The sequence below is a fragment of the Pseudophryne corroboree genome, chromosome 5, assembly GCF_028390025.1.
Source record: "Pseudophryne corroboree isolate aPseCor3 chromosome 5, aPseCor3.hap2, whole genome shotgun sequence".
Lineage (NCBI taxonomy): Eukaryota > Metazoa > Chordata > Amphibia > Anura > Myobatrachidae > Pseudophryne > Pseudophryne corroboree.
The window spans coordinates 437,046,775-437,063,650 of NC_086448.1; the positions used below are offsets into that span (position 1 = coordinate 437,046,775).

The following is a 16,876-nucleotide window of genomic DNA, read 5'->3' on the forward strand; positions in this document are numbered from 1 at the left end:
ATAATCAGCTTGGACTTTTTGCAATTTTTCTTTCTTATATTTGATCAGATTACTCCTGTAATGTTCCATGTGCACCTGTAGTTTGTCTAGCCAATTGGTAGTGGAATCAGCTGACAAAGTTGACTTGTGGGCACTCTCAAATGTAATAAGTTGCTCTTTAATCTGTGTCAATTCTCGTGTCGACTCTTCTATGACGAGCAACATCAGATCCATAGAACATTTATTTAAAATTGCTACCCATCTTCTACAGAAAGGTATACTGTACCGTCCTATCGTAGGGGTATTTTTTATCCTAAAACCCCTCGGTATTTGATTGGTACGGTAATAGTCCGATAATGTAATACCGTGATAAGTGAAATCACACTCACGTTGTTTCATCTTAAGCCATTGGCGGTATAGTTCTTCTGTGGTGGAGGTTGGGGGGTCATCTTCCAATTTTTGCTTGATGAGGATTGCCTGTGCCTCTGCATCAGAATAGCTGTATCTTTCCTTGGCGTCAAGCTGTGCCAATTCCCAGGCTGCTTCAATGTCTGAATCTGGTGCAGACATGTTAGTCAACTAAATGCTGGATATATTGGATAGTCAAATGTCTCTGATCAGAGGGACAAAACACCTCACCCGTGCAGTGCAATACACTGAAGTCACTAAGGACAACTGTGGTGACAAATCAAGGTTCCCTGGATATATATATGAAGGAAAATAAAGTCAAGTATATCCCATTGGTGCCTTATCCAGGATATTTAGCATAGCTTTTTTGCCTGCATGGCAGCGTGCTATTAATCCTATATGGATAGCGGTGTGGGGATCGGCACTCACAGATTAGGGTATTAGAAATACTTGCTGCGGTGCCCTCTGTAATCCAATATGGTATGTAGCAAAAAGCAGCGGCACTCAGCAGACAGGCGTAAATGCAGAGAATAACGTTTATTCACATCCTACGGCGTTTCGGGGAACAAGCCCCGTCTTCAGGGACAGACGATATAAGCATACAAACATACACATAACATATATATACCTATGAGAACAATTAATCATAAGCCGGGATTCAACTCACCTGTCGAGCGCCTTCACCGCTGCCGCATGCTGCCGGGAGCCAGCGTGTCACGAGTCCCCGGGCATTGACGTCAGAGTGCAGCGCCGGACAGGGAGCCAATCATGTCAGCTTACATGCGGTTACTAAGCTGTGCAGTGCGGATGTTACTAGCCTCTACACTTGCATCCCACATGATGCGGGTGTGGAGGCAGTACGGATGTTAATTACCAACAATCCCCTGTATTTAGGTCCACCAATTGAGGTATTCTTGCAGTTGTTAAAATTGGTTTTGACACGGAATTATTTTACATTTAATGGCAAAATTTTTTTACAGTTGACTGGCTGTGCGATGGGGTCCCCAGTGGCCCCATCGTACGCAAATGCCTATATGTACAAGGTGGAGACCTTGTTGTTTGACAATTTCTTTGGATCATCTATGTACTTCTACAAGAGGTACATAGATAATCTTTTGATTTTTTGGAATGGGTCAGTAGAGTCACTTTCCAAGCTTTTGGATGACCATAATGCTTCCAATAATGTTGTTAAATTTACTTATCAAATTTCATCTCACACTGTACACTTTTTGGATGTGGCCATTTCTCTGACTGATGGTATTTTACAAACTAATCTTTATGTTAAACCCACAGATAGAAACTCAGTACTTCATCATGCCAGTTTTCACCCCCTGACCACACGTAGGGGTTTACCATATTCACAATTGTTACGGGCCAGACGCATTATTTCAGATCCCACTCAGACAGAAATAACTATGGACCACATGATAACCAAATTTGAGGAGCGTGGTTATCCACAGGCAGAGCTTCTTTCTAATAAGTCCAAAGCACTTAAACAGACGCGGGAATCTCTACTGCATCATACCGCTCCAGCACGTAGTCACAATACGGATATTATTAGAATTCCATGGGTAAATAAATACACGACAGCTACTACCCCTTTAGTAAAGAAGGCCAAACAGCTGTGGCCCATGATCAATACTGACAAATCCCTGCCAGCTTTGATGGATTCTAAATTACTTCCCAGTTACACTAGGGGTAAAAGTATTGCAGATACAGTTGTTAAATTGGACATTTTCCCTTTAAGTAAAATGGAACAATCACACTTTTTGCGTCCTAAGCTTGGGTGTTACCGTTGTTTGGGTTGCTCCACCTGCAATACTCTGAACACGGGTTCTTTTTTCTGTCATCCCATCACGGGTAAAAATTTTTCCATCAGACACAGAGTGACTTGCACGTCTACACATGTAATTTACATGTTAAAGTGTCCCTGTGGATTAGCCTATATAGGCAAAACACAGCGACAATTTAGGGAACGTATGGCACTGCATCGCAGTGCCATCAAATTGGCCCTGGAAAAGGGACACAGCGACCAGCCAGTTGCTCGTCACTGTATACAAGCTAGACATACAGTGGCCAGCATGCGTGCTATGATAATAGATCAAGTACCTCTGTCGCATCGGGGTGGGGATAGGAACAAGATCCTCCTGCAAAGAGAAAGTAGGTGGATCTTTGTCCTTAATACCCTGGCACCACGGGGCCTTAATGAGACTTTGGGTCTCCAAAGTTTCTTATGATTATTTTCATTTAAACTAGCACCCTTAGACTAGTTGCCTTATTATGAACTACTTACTTCACTTAGATTTCATATTCCTTTTTTAATATAGTTATGGCCTTTAAATAAAAGAATAAAGTAATATGCTTGCATGTATTCATATTCGCAGTCTGCTACATAATGTGTATCAACCATACGGTCTTTTATTGGATGGTTAATTCTAGGATCGGAGGGTACAAATGTTTCCCTCTTTTTAATCTCTTGTTGTCTTGTTGTCTCACTGATTTAGTTAGGTTCATTTATGTTTTAGTTTATAGTAATTGATCATGTTATGTCAATATGTCATGCATTTTTATTATACGTTCTTTTGTTTTTGTTTCTGTCCATGTTTCCTGCAGTTGCTTAGTAACCGCATGTAAGCTGACATGATTGGCTCCCTGTCCGGCGCTGCACTCTGACGTCAATGCCCGGGGACTCGTGACACGCTGGCTCCCGGCAGCATGCGGCAGCGGTGAAGGCGCTCGACAGGTGAGTTGAATCCCGGCTTATGATTAATTGTTCTCATAGGTATATATATGTTATGTGTATGTTTGTATGCTTATATCGTCTGTCCCTGAAGACGGGGCTTGTTCCCCGAAACGCCGTAGGATGTGAATAAACGTTATTCTCTGCATTTACGCCTGTCTGCTGAGTGCCGCTGCTTTTTGCTACATACCATATTGGATCCCACAGAGGATTACAGAGGGCACCGCAGCAAGTATTTCTAATACCCTAATCTGTGAGTGCCGATCCCCACACCGCTATCTATATATATATATATATATATATATATATATATATACACACACACGCAGACACACTAGTTTTACGGACCCAGCATATACTGGGTCACCTCAGTCCCCACCCCCGTGATTGGCTCCGCCCAGTTCTGGAAACCCCCCCATGCAAATCCTGCGTTTGCCACTGCAGCCGCCGTCTGTACAGCAGCTGAGATAATATGCAAATGCTATTCTCAGAGTTCCCCTTGAGCACCAGACTGTGACAGAAATTGCAAGTGCTGGGACACCCAATTTTTTGAGATTGTGGACAGTGCAACTGCGATGGTAGCTCTAAACAGTCCACCGTTGTTGCACCATTGTGACCACCATCGACATTTAAGAGAAGTTATGGGCTGCTCTGTGAATCCATCTGTAATCTGAACATGGCCTCTGAGGCTGGGGGAAATTTGTATGGAAACTCAGCCATGTTTGTTGATACTCCCCTGACACAGCTTTATTTTTGTGCATACACTAAAGACCACCTCCCATTCACCATCCAGTAAGACCCATGGTTATCCACTGCAAGCTCTAATTCAAGCAACAGTGATGTCTGCATACACTAAGGGGAACACATGCTATATTGGGGTTTGTGCTCAACTGCACAAACAATACATTGTGTCCACCTCCTTATTAGGGTGACTCAGAGATGGACACAGCCGCGCGTATGTACACTGCAGGGATGTGCAGTGAGATAAATGGCTCAGGAGGCACTGGCTAGTACCAGAGCCAGATTTACACACAATATATGAGCCAAAGGCTTCATGTGGGCATTATACACAGGTGCAGCAGTTTATACTGCTGGAAATTTGATGAGTTTTGATCAAAGATGTGCGGAAAAGATAAGCAGGTGAGCCACTGCCATAGACTTTTTACTCAAGAGAATGTGGGAAAAAAGATATTTTTGTAAACACCACAAATTGGCGCAAGGGAATGCTGCCCGTGGAAACTATTGACTCAACTGGATAACACCCCTAATCCAAAATAAATAGCATATATATCGAACAAGATAGAGTCAATGGCTTCCTTTGGCGCATGGGAAACAACTATGTAATAATAATTTTACTTTCCTAACTAGGATTGTTGATTTAAACTTTTTCTGCGTACCCCCACTCACGCTGTTATAGAGTGAGCTAAACACATAAAGGTATCTTTTTCCTTTCCTACGTGGGATTCAAAGTCTGAGGGTAATCCTGTATATCGTACCCCAACTCACACAGAAACAGAAATCTGGACTCCTATCAAGGTTTCTTTCAGTTGTCGTCTCAATGTGGTTCCTGAGGTGTCCTTCCCATATAGTGGTCTCATTTAGCATAGAAAATAAAAGAAGGGGTATCCAATGTGCAGTGTTTCCTTTTATCACATACCATATATAGCAAGAAAATAATAAAGATAAACCACTTCCGTGCCTCAATTCCCCCTGGTTAACTCCAATGTGTCCAGTATCTTTATAATTATATGTGCATTATCGACATATGGACCCTTCACCAATTAACCAGAATTGAATCTGCGTACCCCTAACTCACACAGTGAATGTTGGGGTGAATCCTATAACGGTATCTTTTAAATTGTGCACAATGCATCTGATGGGCGTACCCCAACTCACAGGTAAGTATGTAGGCTGAGTCCCATCAAGGTATCTTTTACTCGTTCTTTCCTTCACAACTGATTTCAATGGAGACCTTTTAAGCAAGACCTTTCAAATGGAAACTCTTGAGCTCCAAAAGATTATCCACATTTTTATTCCTCAAAAAATATGCATAAAAGTCCCAAGCATGCACTCATGTGCAAAAAAATTGTGTAAACCACAGTTTGTTTAAGACAACAGAAGTATCTTAAAAAAGTCACAAAAACAGGGAAAAACAATAAAAATCGTTTACATCAATTAAAAACATAAATTCATAGAATATTAGTCCGTAAAATGATTCGGTCATAAAAATGGCTACTCACACAGCAGTTTGTCGACGCGTTTCGGTCTCTTGGACCTTTTTCAAGACATCTCATGAGTGCATGCTTGGGACTTTTATGCATATTTTTTGAGGAATAAAAATTTGGATAATCTTTTGGAGCTCAAGAGTTTCCATTTGAAAGGTCTTGCTTAAAAGGTCTCCATTGAAATCAGTTGTGAAGGAAAGAACGAGTAAAAGATACCTTGATGGGACTCAGCCTACATACTTACCTGTGAGTTGGGGTACGCCCATCAGATGCATTGTGCACAATTTAAAAGATACCGTTATAGGATTCACCCCAACATTCACTGTGTGAGTTAGGGGTACGCAGATTCAATTCTGGTTAATTGGTGAAGGGTCCATATGTCGATAATGCACATATAATTATAAAGATACTGGACACATTGGAGTTAACCAGGGGGAATTGAGGCACGGAAGTGGTTTATCTTTATTATTTTCTTGCTATATATGGTATGTGATAAAAGGAAACACTGCACATTGGATACCCCTTCTTTTATTTTATATGCTAAACGAGACCACTATATGGGAAGGACACCTCAGGAACCACATTGAGACGACAGCTGAAAGAAACCTTGATAGGAGTCCAGATTTCCGTTTCTGTGTGAGTTGGGGTACGATATACAGGATTACCCTCAGACTTTGAATCCCACGTAGGAAAGGAAAAAGATACCTTTATGTGTTTAGCTCACTCTATAACAGCGTGAGTGGGGGTACGCAGAAAATTTTTTAAATCAACAATCCTAGTTAGGAAAGTAAAATTATTATTACATAGTTGTTTCCCATGCGCCAAAGGAAGCCATTGACTCTATCTTGTTCGATATATATGCTATTTTTACTCAAGAGATTTGACTATAAAAATCATTAGAATAATAAAAAGAAGATATTTATAATATATTCTCTGTATTTGTCATATACTTTATATAGTCAAACTTCTGGTTTAAAAGTTAGTATGGCAGGAAAGGCTCTGCCTCACCCCTCCAAACGCCACTGGTACGCAGTGGCTGCGTTCATCTGGTCTGTGTATGCGCACCTTCCACAGTGCGCTTCGAGACCCTTCTCCTTGCGGCCGCATCTCGCAAGCTGGTTGACAGCGGTTGGCGATCGGGGGGGGGGGGGGGGTCGGCCTTTTGTTGGCGTAGTGGGTAAAAAGGCGTGTCGGGAGCATTTTCAAGGCGGCTGCGTAATGTCACATGCAGCCGCTCAAAGAAAGAAAAAATGTCACCGCACCGTCTGCCAGTACAGCCATGCTGTGCAGGCAGGGGTCGATCTCTAATTTGTTGCGTTGATTAGAGTTTTCATAATTTTATATATATATATATATATATGTATATAAGTGTGTGTGTGTGTGTATATATATATATATATATATATATATATATGTAGCACAGCAGTACATGAATTTCATATGATACCCCTTTTCCACTAACCTAAAAATCCAGGGTTTTGCATGTGGACATGGAAAAGCTGGGTCGCAGTGGAAAAGGAGCACTTTTTATGTGGTAATTATACTTGCTAGGAATCCGATATACACCATAATCCTCTAAAGTAGTTACGTTTCTGGGCCATGCAGGACCCCCTAATCAGGACAGAGTAGATGTAGTAACACACAGAAGTAGGCCACCAAAAAACCCTTTTCTGCACTTGCCCTCACATTTGTATATTCAGTGTATACTTGTATAAAATCAATCTAAAGCTGGATACACACTAATATTATCTGTCCAATCTTTCTGGTTGTAATGAAAATATGGTAATGTATGACAGCAAATGACAATTGGCCATGTGCTCCCAAATACTGCAAAACAGCAAAATTGGTGATTCGGACAAATTGGTTAAATCTCTTTGATTTAACCGAACAACCATTTATGGGGTATATCCAATTATCCCTGGTAAAACATCGGACGTTTTTCCGATGTTTCACCAATTTTTTTTTATTTTTTTTTTACAGGCTATCCAGATTGAACGCCTGTAAAAAAAAACAAAAAAAAACTTTCTCCCAAAAACACACAGGTTCAGTGAAACCTGTGTGTTGTCATGTGAAACAGGCCCGTTTTCGTCTGACAAAATCCCCAATAAGCTGCGGCATGCGCCGGCTTATCGGGGCTAATTAGATAGCCCCCGGTGGGACAATTAGCCCTGGGAAATTACCAGGGCTAATTGGATATCCCTTTATGTCTAGTAGAAACAAGAAGAGATCCTTATTGCGCTTAATGTCGGTAGCATCTCTTAGTCCCACAGATAAACCTTCACCTTGGTTTTAGTGGACAAAATCTAACAAAATAGTGAAACCACATTCAGTGATAACAAATGGCTTACACAATAATGATGTACCAAATACTTCAAACAGATAGTCATACACTTTCCTTTGGATATTCAATACTATAAAGAGGAACACAGAACATAGGGGGTAATTCCAAGTTGATCGCAGCAGGATTTTTGATAGCAATTGGGCAAAACCATGTGCACTGCAGGGGATATAACATGTGCAGAGAGAGTTAGATTTGGGTGGGTTATTTTATTTCTGTGCAGGGTAAATACTGGCTGCTTTATTTTTACACTGCAAATTAGATTGCAGATTGAACACACCCCACCCAAATCTAACTCTCTCTGCACATGTTATATCTGCCTCCCCTGCAGTGCACATGGTTTTGCCCAATTGCTAACAAAAATCCTGCTGCGATCAACTTGGAATTACCCCCGTAGTGCAATCCTGTTGATAATGAATGTGGCTCTTTATTTATTACTGGTCCCACTCACGTGAATGTACAAGCGAAATTGCATGTAGAAATCAAACACTCTGGATATGCAAGATTCCGCTTGATAAATATGTTAAACACATATTTTATCCATCAGGCACTTGAAATCAGTGGCGGAACAAGCAATCGGTGGGCCCAGGTGCAACAAAATGCTTTGGGCCCCCCCCCCCCCCATCCCATCCAAGTCCACCCCATGGGCAGTGCGCGCCGTAGGCGCGCGCAAAAATACATAGTGGCGTGGCTTCGTGGGGAAGGGGTGTGTCCACAAAATAATACCAATTCATAAAACGGTGCACAGTAGTCTCCATTCTTCAAATTACGCCGCACAGTAGCACCACTACACCAGGTAGAGACCCTTTTACTCCTTACAGCGAACAGATTCCCCTTTTTACACATAACGGCAGACAGTGTGCACTTTTTACACATAACGGCAGACAGCGTGCCCTCATTACACATAGCGGCAGACAGCATACACTTTTTACACAATGGCAGACAGCGTGCCCTCGTTACACATAGCGGCAGACAGCGTGCCCTCGTTACACATAGCGGCAGACAGCGTGCACTTTTTACACATTACGGCAGACAGCGTCCCCATTTTACACATTACGGCAGACAGCGTCCCCATTTTACACATTACGGCAGACACCATACACTTTTACACATAACGGCAGATAGCGTGCCCTTTTTACACATTACGGCAGGCAGATTCTACCTTTTTACACATAGCGGCAGGCAGATTCCCCATTTTTACACATAGCGGCAGGCAGATTCCCCATTTTTATACATAGCGGCAGGCAGATTCCCCATTTTTATACATAGCGGCAGGCAGATTCCCCATTTTTACACATTGCGGCAGGCAGATTCCCCATTTTTACATTGCGGCAGGCAGATTCCCCATTTTTACACATTGCGGCAGGCAGATTCCCCATTTTTACATTGCGGCAGGCAGATTCCCCATTTTTTACATTGCGGCAGGCAGTCCCCCCTTTTTACACATTGCGGCAGGCAGTCCCAACAAATAAAAAAAGAAAGAGACAGAAAGAAAGAAAGAAAGAAAGAAAGAAAGAAAGAAAGAAAGAAAGATTATACTTACCCTGTTGGCTCAGGCTCCTCGGTGCAGCTTCCCGGGCAGTAGAGAAGAAGGAGGAGGGAGGTGAAGGAGGGAGCCGCAGCAGCGCTGTGTTACTGGTGGAGGCGCTGCTGCTGCTGCCCCTCTGCTTCCCTATAGGCTGTTCTCAGAGACAGCCTATAGTGAAGCAGAGGAGCAGCAGCAGCAGCGCCTCCACCAGTAACAAAGCGCTGCTGCGGCTCTCTCCTTCACTGAGAGACTGTGACCTGTTTGTATATGAGGGAGGGAGGGACGGACCCTCCTCCCTCCTTCGTGTGCGGGTGGCCAGATTCCAGAATCGTTCCTTATGACAGGCGGGTCACGGGAGCGCTGGTGTGCGGCTGCGGCATGACATACAATGAGTCATTGTGACTCATTCATGTAATGCCGGCCGGCGGCTGTGGGCCCTTGAGTGCGGCGGGGCCCCAGTGCAATGCACTGCCTGCCCCGCCAGTAGTTCCGCCCCTGCTTGAAATATAAAATAGTAATAGTGCAATATTGTCTGTGAATGTAGTTAAAAAGAATTTTAATAAAAAGGATAGCTTAAATCTGATTTGTTGCTATGGGCAACACCACCACTTTAATTTTTAGAAGCTTTAGTAAATCTACCCCAGAATCATACAATGGCATTATTCCGATTTGTATGTAATGCCAATATTTACGCAGCTTAGCAATTATTGGAAGACTGCGCATTTGCCAAGGTTCCTTTGTGATGCCACTCACAATGAGGATTTATGCTCAGAGCAATTGCCAGTCATATACCATTTGGGGGAGGTAATGGAGAGTGGCAGCAACAATACAGGCTCAGGAGGCCATCTCTATTAATTTTTGGGTGGCTGCTTCACTCGCGTTGTTTCTCTTGTCTGTAGGTTGAAAAATCGCAGCTATGTAGGTATTAGCGTTCAATTCAGAATCAGACCCAATGTTCTATGTTATAAATAACGTCTACACACATTGTAAAGATATAGCAACATGTGTGAAGGCAATCCATATCTATAATATAATGCAAGATGGCTCTCGTGTCTCTACGTGCAGTGGGAACCTTCGAGTGTTTCCCAACGGTTCCCGCTTCCTGCATCAGGACACATTGTAAAGATATACAGTAGCAACATGTGTGAAGGCAATCCATATCTATAATATAATGCAGGATGGCTCTGAGGTGTAGTGGGAGCCTTCGAGTGTTCCCTAACGGTATTTTTTTTTTTTTTTGCTTTTAGGAGTACAAGCGCAAATTGACAAGAGTATCCCAGGTCCGAAAAGAGCTGCGACTACGTATCCAGAATCTGCCAGATTTGTCACGTCTTCCAAATGTTACAGGGAGCAGAGTCCATTTGCCATATGCTGGGGATCTCTACAATGATGACTGACAGGAAACATATAGATGGCTAAATATTTCTGGCTTTGAATAGGTGAATCTTATTAGTATTATTTTTATATATTGCTTAAAGTGTGCTTAAAATCTGAAAATAAATAAACCCTTAACATTGTGTACAGTAATGTTATAGATATTACTGTCAAACGCCACATGACCTGAATGACGGAATAACAAAAAATTGGTACTAAGCGTGAATAGTAAATAGTATGTATGTAATGTTTTAGTTGACATTGTACAGTGTATATCAATGTATGTTTTTGCAGTTTAATGTAAATTATTTAACTGAATTTCTGCATAGACATAGGTATGACTCGTTGGCTTGTTCTGGATACAGTTGTACTCCACAAGACATATTTCTAAAACATTATTTATTTTATAACATTTATAAATAAACTCACACATTGCTTTCTCAACTTGCATTAAGACACACACACACTAAATAAATAAATAAATAAATAAATGAAATCAAATAATTTCCAGTTCATGCTTAAAGCTGCACCATACAGGAAGCAATATGTGTTCCAGGTGCATTCACTACTTTAGTGTGTGCTAAATACACATTTACCATAGATGATAACAGGCATTACAGATGCACTCTTTGCTCTGTAAAAAAAAAAAAAAGTTTTAATCACGAGCAATAAAAGCACTTCAGTCAAAAATTGTGTTTCTGCTGTAATAGCATCTCATTATTGTTTTCCCCTGAAACTGTTTAGAAAAATAGGAGCCATAAGCTATAGAAGGGAGTATGGAAACGAACAATGCAGAAACAAAGAATGCACAACACATTCAGCATTCTTTTATGCAAATTATGTCTTGGGTCACAAATTTTTTTTAATAACTAGATCTTTTTATGAAATTGAGTAAGCCTGTAATATTTTTTTTTCTAAAGTCGAATCTTTTCCTAGGTATCTATTACAATAGTGTCTTTTCCATAGAAATGTGATGCCGCTGTTTTTGTATAAAAGTAAATGCTAGGCAAAACATACGTACATGGGAATACAATCTAATGCTGCCGATATAGTGATAGATAATGTACTGTAGTACTAGAGGTAGATTTACTCTACAATATTTTCAAGACTATTTAAGCCTACCCAGTCTCATAGTGCAAACTGATTTTTCTTTGTTATCATGTATCTGTACAGTTACTGTTTGGTTACATGAGTCTTGGCTTCATCTATATTTCAAGGATATTCTGAGCAGTCATAAGCCATATTTTTAACAACTTGTGTCACTTTTTTGTTTGGTCTTAACAGGTAATTTGTTTTGTCTCTAACCCTGCAATTTTTTTTTTGTTTTAAACATTGGAAAAACATCAGCTATGTGAGTTATTATATTGCTTGTATAAGAAACACTAATTTAAAAACATAAGTGTATATAATAAACTGTCCTGACTCATTTACTGTTATTCTGTTGTTCTGCTGTTTATAAACAATATATGCATATATATGTATAACAAAAATATTTAAAAATACTATTTTCTTATATATACAGTGCAGTACAATTAGGTATTTAAAGTCTGTAAAACATGAATTTGGCACCTACCATGTGATACACCTTCACTAGTTTATACTTCACTCCAATTTCCAGAATATGCTGTTGTGAGATTAATTGTATAGAATTTGCATCTACAGTATATTAGTAACATGTAACTGTGAAACTGATTGCATAACCAATGTCATCACTCAACAAGTCCAAATAAATGCATCATATGATTTCATTTATATTTTTATGACTTTCTCTTAGTCTAGGATTATTTTTTTTTGTAAATGTGTGTCATTTAGTTTTCTGCAGTAGAGGATTACATAAAGAACTGGTTTCTGTCAAAGTCAGAGGTACCATTGATTTACATAGTTAAATTTCATCTGCCTATTATTTTTATGTTTTATATACAACTTCCACAATGTTGTAAGTGAAAGGTATGAAAATAAAGTCAGATTGCCAACGCCAGAATCCAGATACTGCTCGGAATACGGACGGCAGGATCCCAACATGGATCGCAAAATGCCAGGATTTCGAACGTAAGCATGTCGGAACTGCAGAGAGGTAAGCCACGGGGGTGGGGGGTTTAGTTTAGGCTGTGGGGGAAGGATTAAGCTGTTTGTGTGTGGGGGGAGGGGAGGAATAGGCACCACTGGGAAGAGTTATGGTTGGGCTGCGGAGAAGGGAGTGTTAGGCACCACTGGGGAGGGATAGGATTAGGCCTTGGGAGGGTTAGGGCAGGTAAGGAAGGTTAGGGATTAGGGGTAGCAAACTTACCTGGTAGATGTCGAGATCCTGAGCATCGGGATGCTGATGTCGGTATTCTGACTGCCGACATCCCAAGCGCCGAGATCCCGATATCATCTTTTACAGAGACATATATAAAGGTATGGTAACTATGTAGCAAATCATTGGCATTACCCGGTGTTTATTTTAATTTCACGCAGAAGGGTAAATACAATTTTCCTCACACGGATCATGATTTAGGATTAACGTAATATAATGATTTTGTTCTTTGGCAACAAACACATTTTTCTTAGGATGTAATTACTGACAAAAGAATGTTTTATTCAGGGTAGCATTTTGACCATGTACAGTGCATCCTGGAAAGTATTCACAGCGGTTCACTTTTTCCACATTTTGTTATGTTACAGCCTTATTCCAAAATTTAATAAATTAATTTTTTCCCACAAAATTCTACACACAATATCCGATAATGACAATGTGAAAAAAGTTTTTTTTTTAGATTTTTTCAAATTTATTAAAAATAAAAAACTAAGAAATCACATGTACATACTGTAAGTATTCATTGCTTTTTCCATGAAGCTCAAAATTGAGCTCAAGTGCATCCTGTTTCCACTGATCATCTTCAGATGTTCCTACAGTTTAATTGGAGTCCACCTGTGGTAAATTCAGTTGATTGGACATGATTTGGAAGGACACACACACCTGTCTATGGGGGTAATTCAGACCTGATCGCTAGGGTGCATTTTTTGCATCCCTGCGATTAGGTAGTCGCCGCCTACAGAAGAAGGGTATTAGATATGTATAAATGTGCGGATGCTTGTGCTGGAGAGCTGCACAAATAGGAGTTTGTGCAGTCTCTGCACAGCCCAGACTTACCCGCTGCGATGATCGGGGCCAGAGCTGACGTCAGGAATCCTCCCACAAAACGCTGGTTCCCTCCTGCGTTTTTCCAGACACTCCCTAGAAATGGTCAGTTGCCGCCCACAAACACCCTCTTCCTGTCAATCTCCATGCGTTTTCCGGTGTGATCGGATTTTTCGCACCATCCCATACGCATGCACAATTAAGACCTGATCGCCCGCTGTGCGAAAACGCACAGCAGCTATCAGGTCTGAATTAGCTCCAATATAAGGTCCCACACTTGACAGTGCAAGTCTCAGCACAAACCAAGCATGAAGTCAAAGAAATTGTCTGTAGACCTCCGAGACAGGATTGTCTCGAGGCACAAATCTGGGGAAGGATACAGAAAAATATCTGCTGCTTTTAAGGTCCCAATGAGCACAGTGGCCTCCATCATCCGTAACTGGAAGAAGTTCTGAACCACCAGGACTCTTTCTAGAGCTGGTAGGCCGTCTAAGCTGAGAGATTGGGGGTAAGGGCCCTAGTCAGGGAGGTGACCAAGAACCCGATGGTCACTCTATCAGAGCTACAGCATTCCTCTGTGGAGAGAGGAGAACCTTCCAGAAGGACAACCATCTCTGCAGCAATCCACCAATCAGGCTTGTATGGTAGAGTGGTCAGACAAAAGCCACTCCTTAGTGAAAAGGACATGTCCCGCCTAGAGTTTGCAAAAATGCACCTGAAGGACTCTCAGACCATGAGAAACAAAATTCTCTGGTCTGATGAGACAAAGATTCAACTCTTTGGTGTGAATGCCAGACGTCATGTTTGGAGGACACCAGGCACCGCTCATCACCAGGCCATTACCATCCCTACAGTGTAGCATGGTGGTGGCAGCATCATACTGTGGGGATGTTTTTCAGCGGCAGGAACTGGGAGACGAGTCAGGATAGAGGAAAAGATAAATGCAGCAATGTACAGAAACATCCTTGATGAAACCTGCTCCAGAGAGCTCTTGACCTCAGACTGGGGCAATGGTTCATCTTTCAGCAGGACAACGACCCTAAGCACACAGATAAGATATCAAAGGAGTGGCTTCAGGACAACTCTGTGAATGTCCTTGAGTGGCCCAGTCAGAGCCCAGACTTCAATCCGATTGAATATCTCTGGAGAGATCTAAAAATGGCTGTGCACCGACACTTCCCATCCAACCTGATAGAGCTTGAGAGGTGCGGCAAAGAGGAATGGGTGAAACTGGCTAATGATAGGTGTGCAAAGCTTGTGGCATCATATTCAAAAAGATATGAGCCTGTAATTGCTGCCAAAGGTGCATCAACAAAGTATTGAGCAAAGGTTGTGAATACTTATGTACATGTGATTTCATAGGTTTTTTATTTTTAATAAATTTGCAAAAATCTCCAAACAACTTTTTTCACGTTGTCATTATGGGGTATTGTGTGTAGAATTTTGAGGGGAAAAATTAATATATAAAATTTTGGAATAAGGCTGTAACATAACAAAATGTGGGAAAAATAGGATTTTAATTACCTACCGGTTAATCCTTTTCTCCTAGTCCGTAGGGGATACTGGGAATCCGTTTAGTACCATGGGGTATAAATGGGTCCACTAGGAGCCATGGGAACTTTAAGAAATTGATAGTGTGCACTGGATCCTCCCTCTATGCCCCTCCTACCAGACTCAGTCTAGGAAACTGTGCCCGAGGAGACGGACATACTTTGAGAGGATAGATAAGGAAAGTGGTGAGATTACGAACCAGCACACAGTACAAAAGAAAAGCCATGCTAACCAAACTTGAAACAGGAACAACAACAGCTGAACAAACCAGAATATTTAACCAAGTAACAGTGCAGGAAGAATGAAGCACTGGGCAGCGCCCAGTAACCTCTACGGACTACGAGAAAAGGATTTACCGGTAGGTAATTAAAATCCTATTTTCTCTTAGATCCTAGAGGATACTGGGAATCCATTTATTACCATGAGGAAGTACCAAAGCTCCCAAAGCGGGTGGGAGAGTACTGAAATTCCTGCAGAACTGATTGACCAAACTGAAGGTCCTCAGAGGCCAAAGAATCGAACTTGTAAAACTTAGAAAACGTGTTCGAACCTGACCAAGTAGCTGCTCGGCAGAGCTGTAAAGCCGACACACCCCGGGCAGCTGCCCAAGAATAACCCACCGACCTAGTAGAGTGGGCCTGTACAGATTTTGGAACCGGCAAGCCTGCAGTTGAATAACATGCTGGATAGTGAGCCTGATCCAGCATGCATATGACTGCTTTGAAGCAGGACATCCAATTTTATTGGGATCATAGAGAACGAACAGCGGGTCCGATTTCCTGTGACGAGCTGTTCTCTTTATAAACGCCTTCAAAGCCCTCACAACATCCAAAGACTTTGAAGTAGCAGAGGTGTCCATAACAACCGGAACCACAATAGGTTGGTTGATGTGAAATGCAGACACCACCTTAGGAAGAAATTACTGACAAGTCCCGAGTTCAGCTCTGTCCTCATGGAAAATTAAGTAGGGGTTCTTGTAAGACAATGCCCCCAGCTCCGACACACATCTTGCTGAAGCAAAGGTCAGCAATGTGATGGTCTTACATGTAAGGTACTTTACATCCACCTCCTGTAACAGTTCAAACCAGGCCAATTGGAGGAAGTGCAGAACCAAATTGAGATCCCAAGGTGCCGTGGGAGGCACAAAGGGAGGTTGGATGTGCAGAACACCTTTCAATAACGTCTGGACCTCAGGGAGAGAAGCCAATTGCCGAAATCTGGACTTTAATGAAGCTTAGACATAGGCCCACATCCACTCTCAACTGCAGAAAAAGCAGGAAACGTCCCAGATGAAATTCCACCGCAGAATATGGTCTACTTTCACACCAAGAGACATACTTCTTCCATATACGGTGGTAATGTTTAGACGTTAGCCCCTTCCTGGCTTGGACCATTGTCAGGATGACCTTGTCAGGAATACTTCTGGCTAGAATCAGCCGTTCAACTTCCATGCTGTAAAACGTAGCCGCGGTAAGTCTTGATAGACGAACGGGTCCTGTTGCAGAAGATCCTCGTGAAGAAGGTAAAGGCCACAGATCTTCGATCAGCATCTCGAGAAGATCCGCTTACCAGGCCCTTCGAGGCCAGTCTGGAGCAATGAGGATTGCTTGAA

At 41.9% G+C, this 16,876-nt stretch overlaps 1 protein-coding gene across 2 annotated transcripts in view; it reads left to right on the forward strand.

The window, feature by feature from the left end:
- RPRD1A (regulation of nuclear pre-mRNA domain containing 1A) overlaps positions 1-12,340 on the forward strand; it is a 448,635-nt gene extending 436,295 nt beyond the window's left edge. The window contains exons 7-8 of one of the 2 annotated variants that reach the window (XR_010177745.1): positions 3,001-3,130; positions 10,466-10,547. Coding sequence is in view for 1 of the 2 variants with exons in the window: in XM_063922817.1 (XP_063778887.1) it covers positions 10,466-10,615 (150 nt within the window). In the remaining variant the exon portion in view is untranslated. Of the gene's footprint in view, positions 1-3,000; positions 3,131-10,465 lie in introns of both variants that reach the window. The other variant, XM_063922817.1, reaches the window with a different exon arrangement.
- Positions 12,341-16,876: the final 4,536 nt, after the last annotated feature.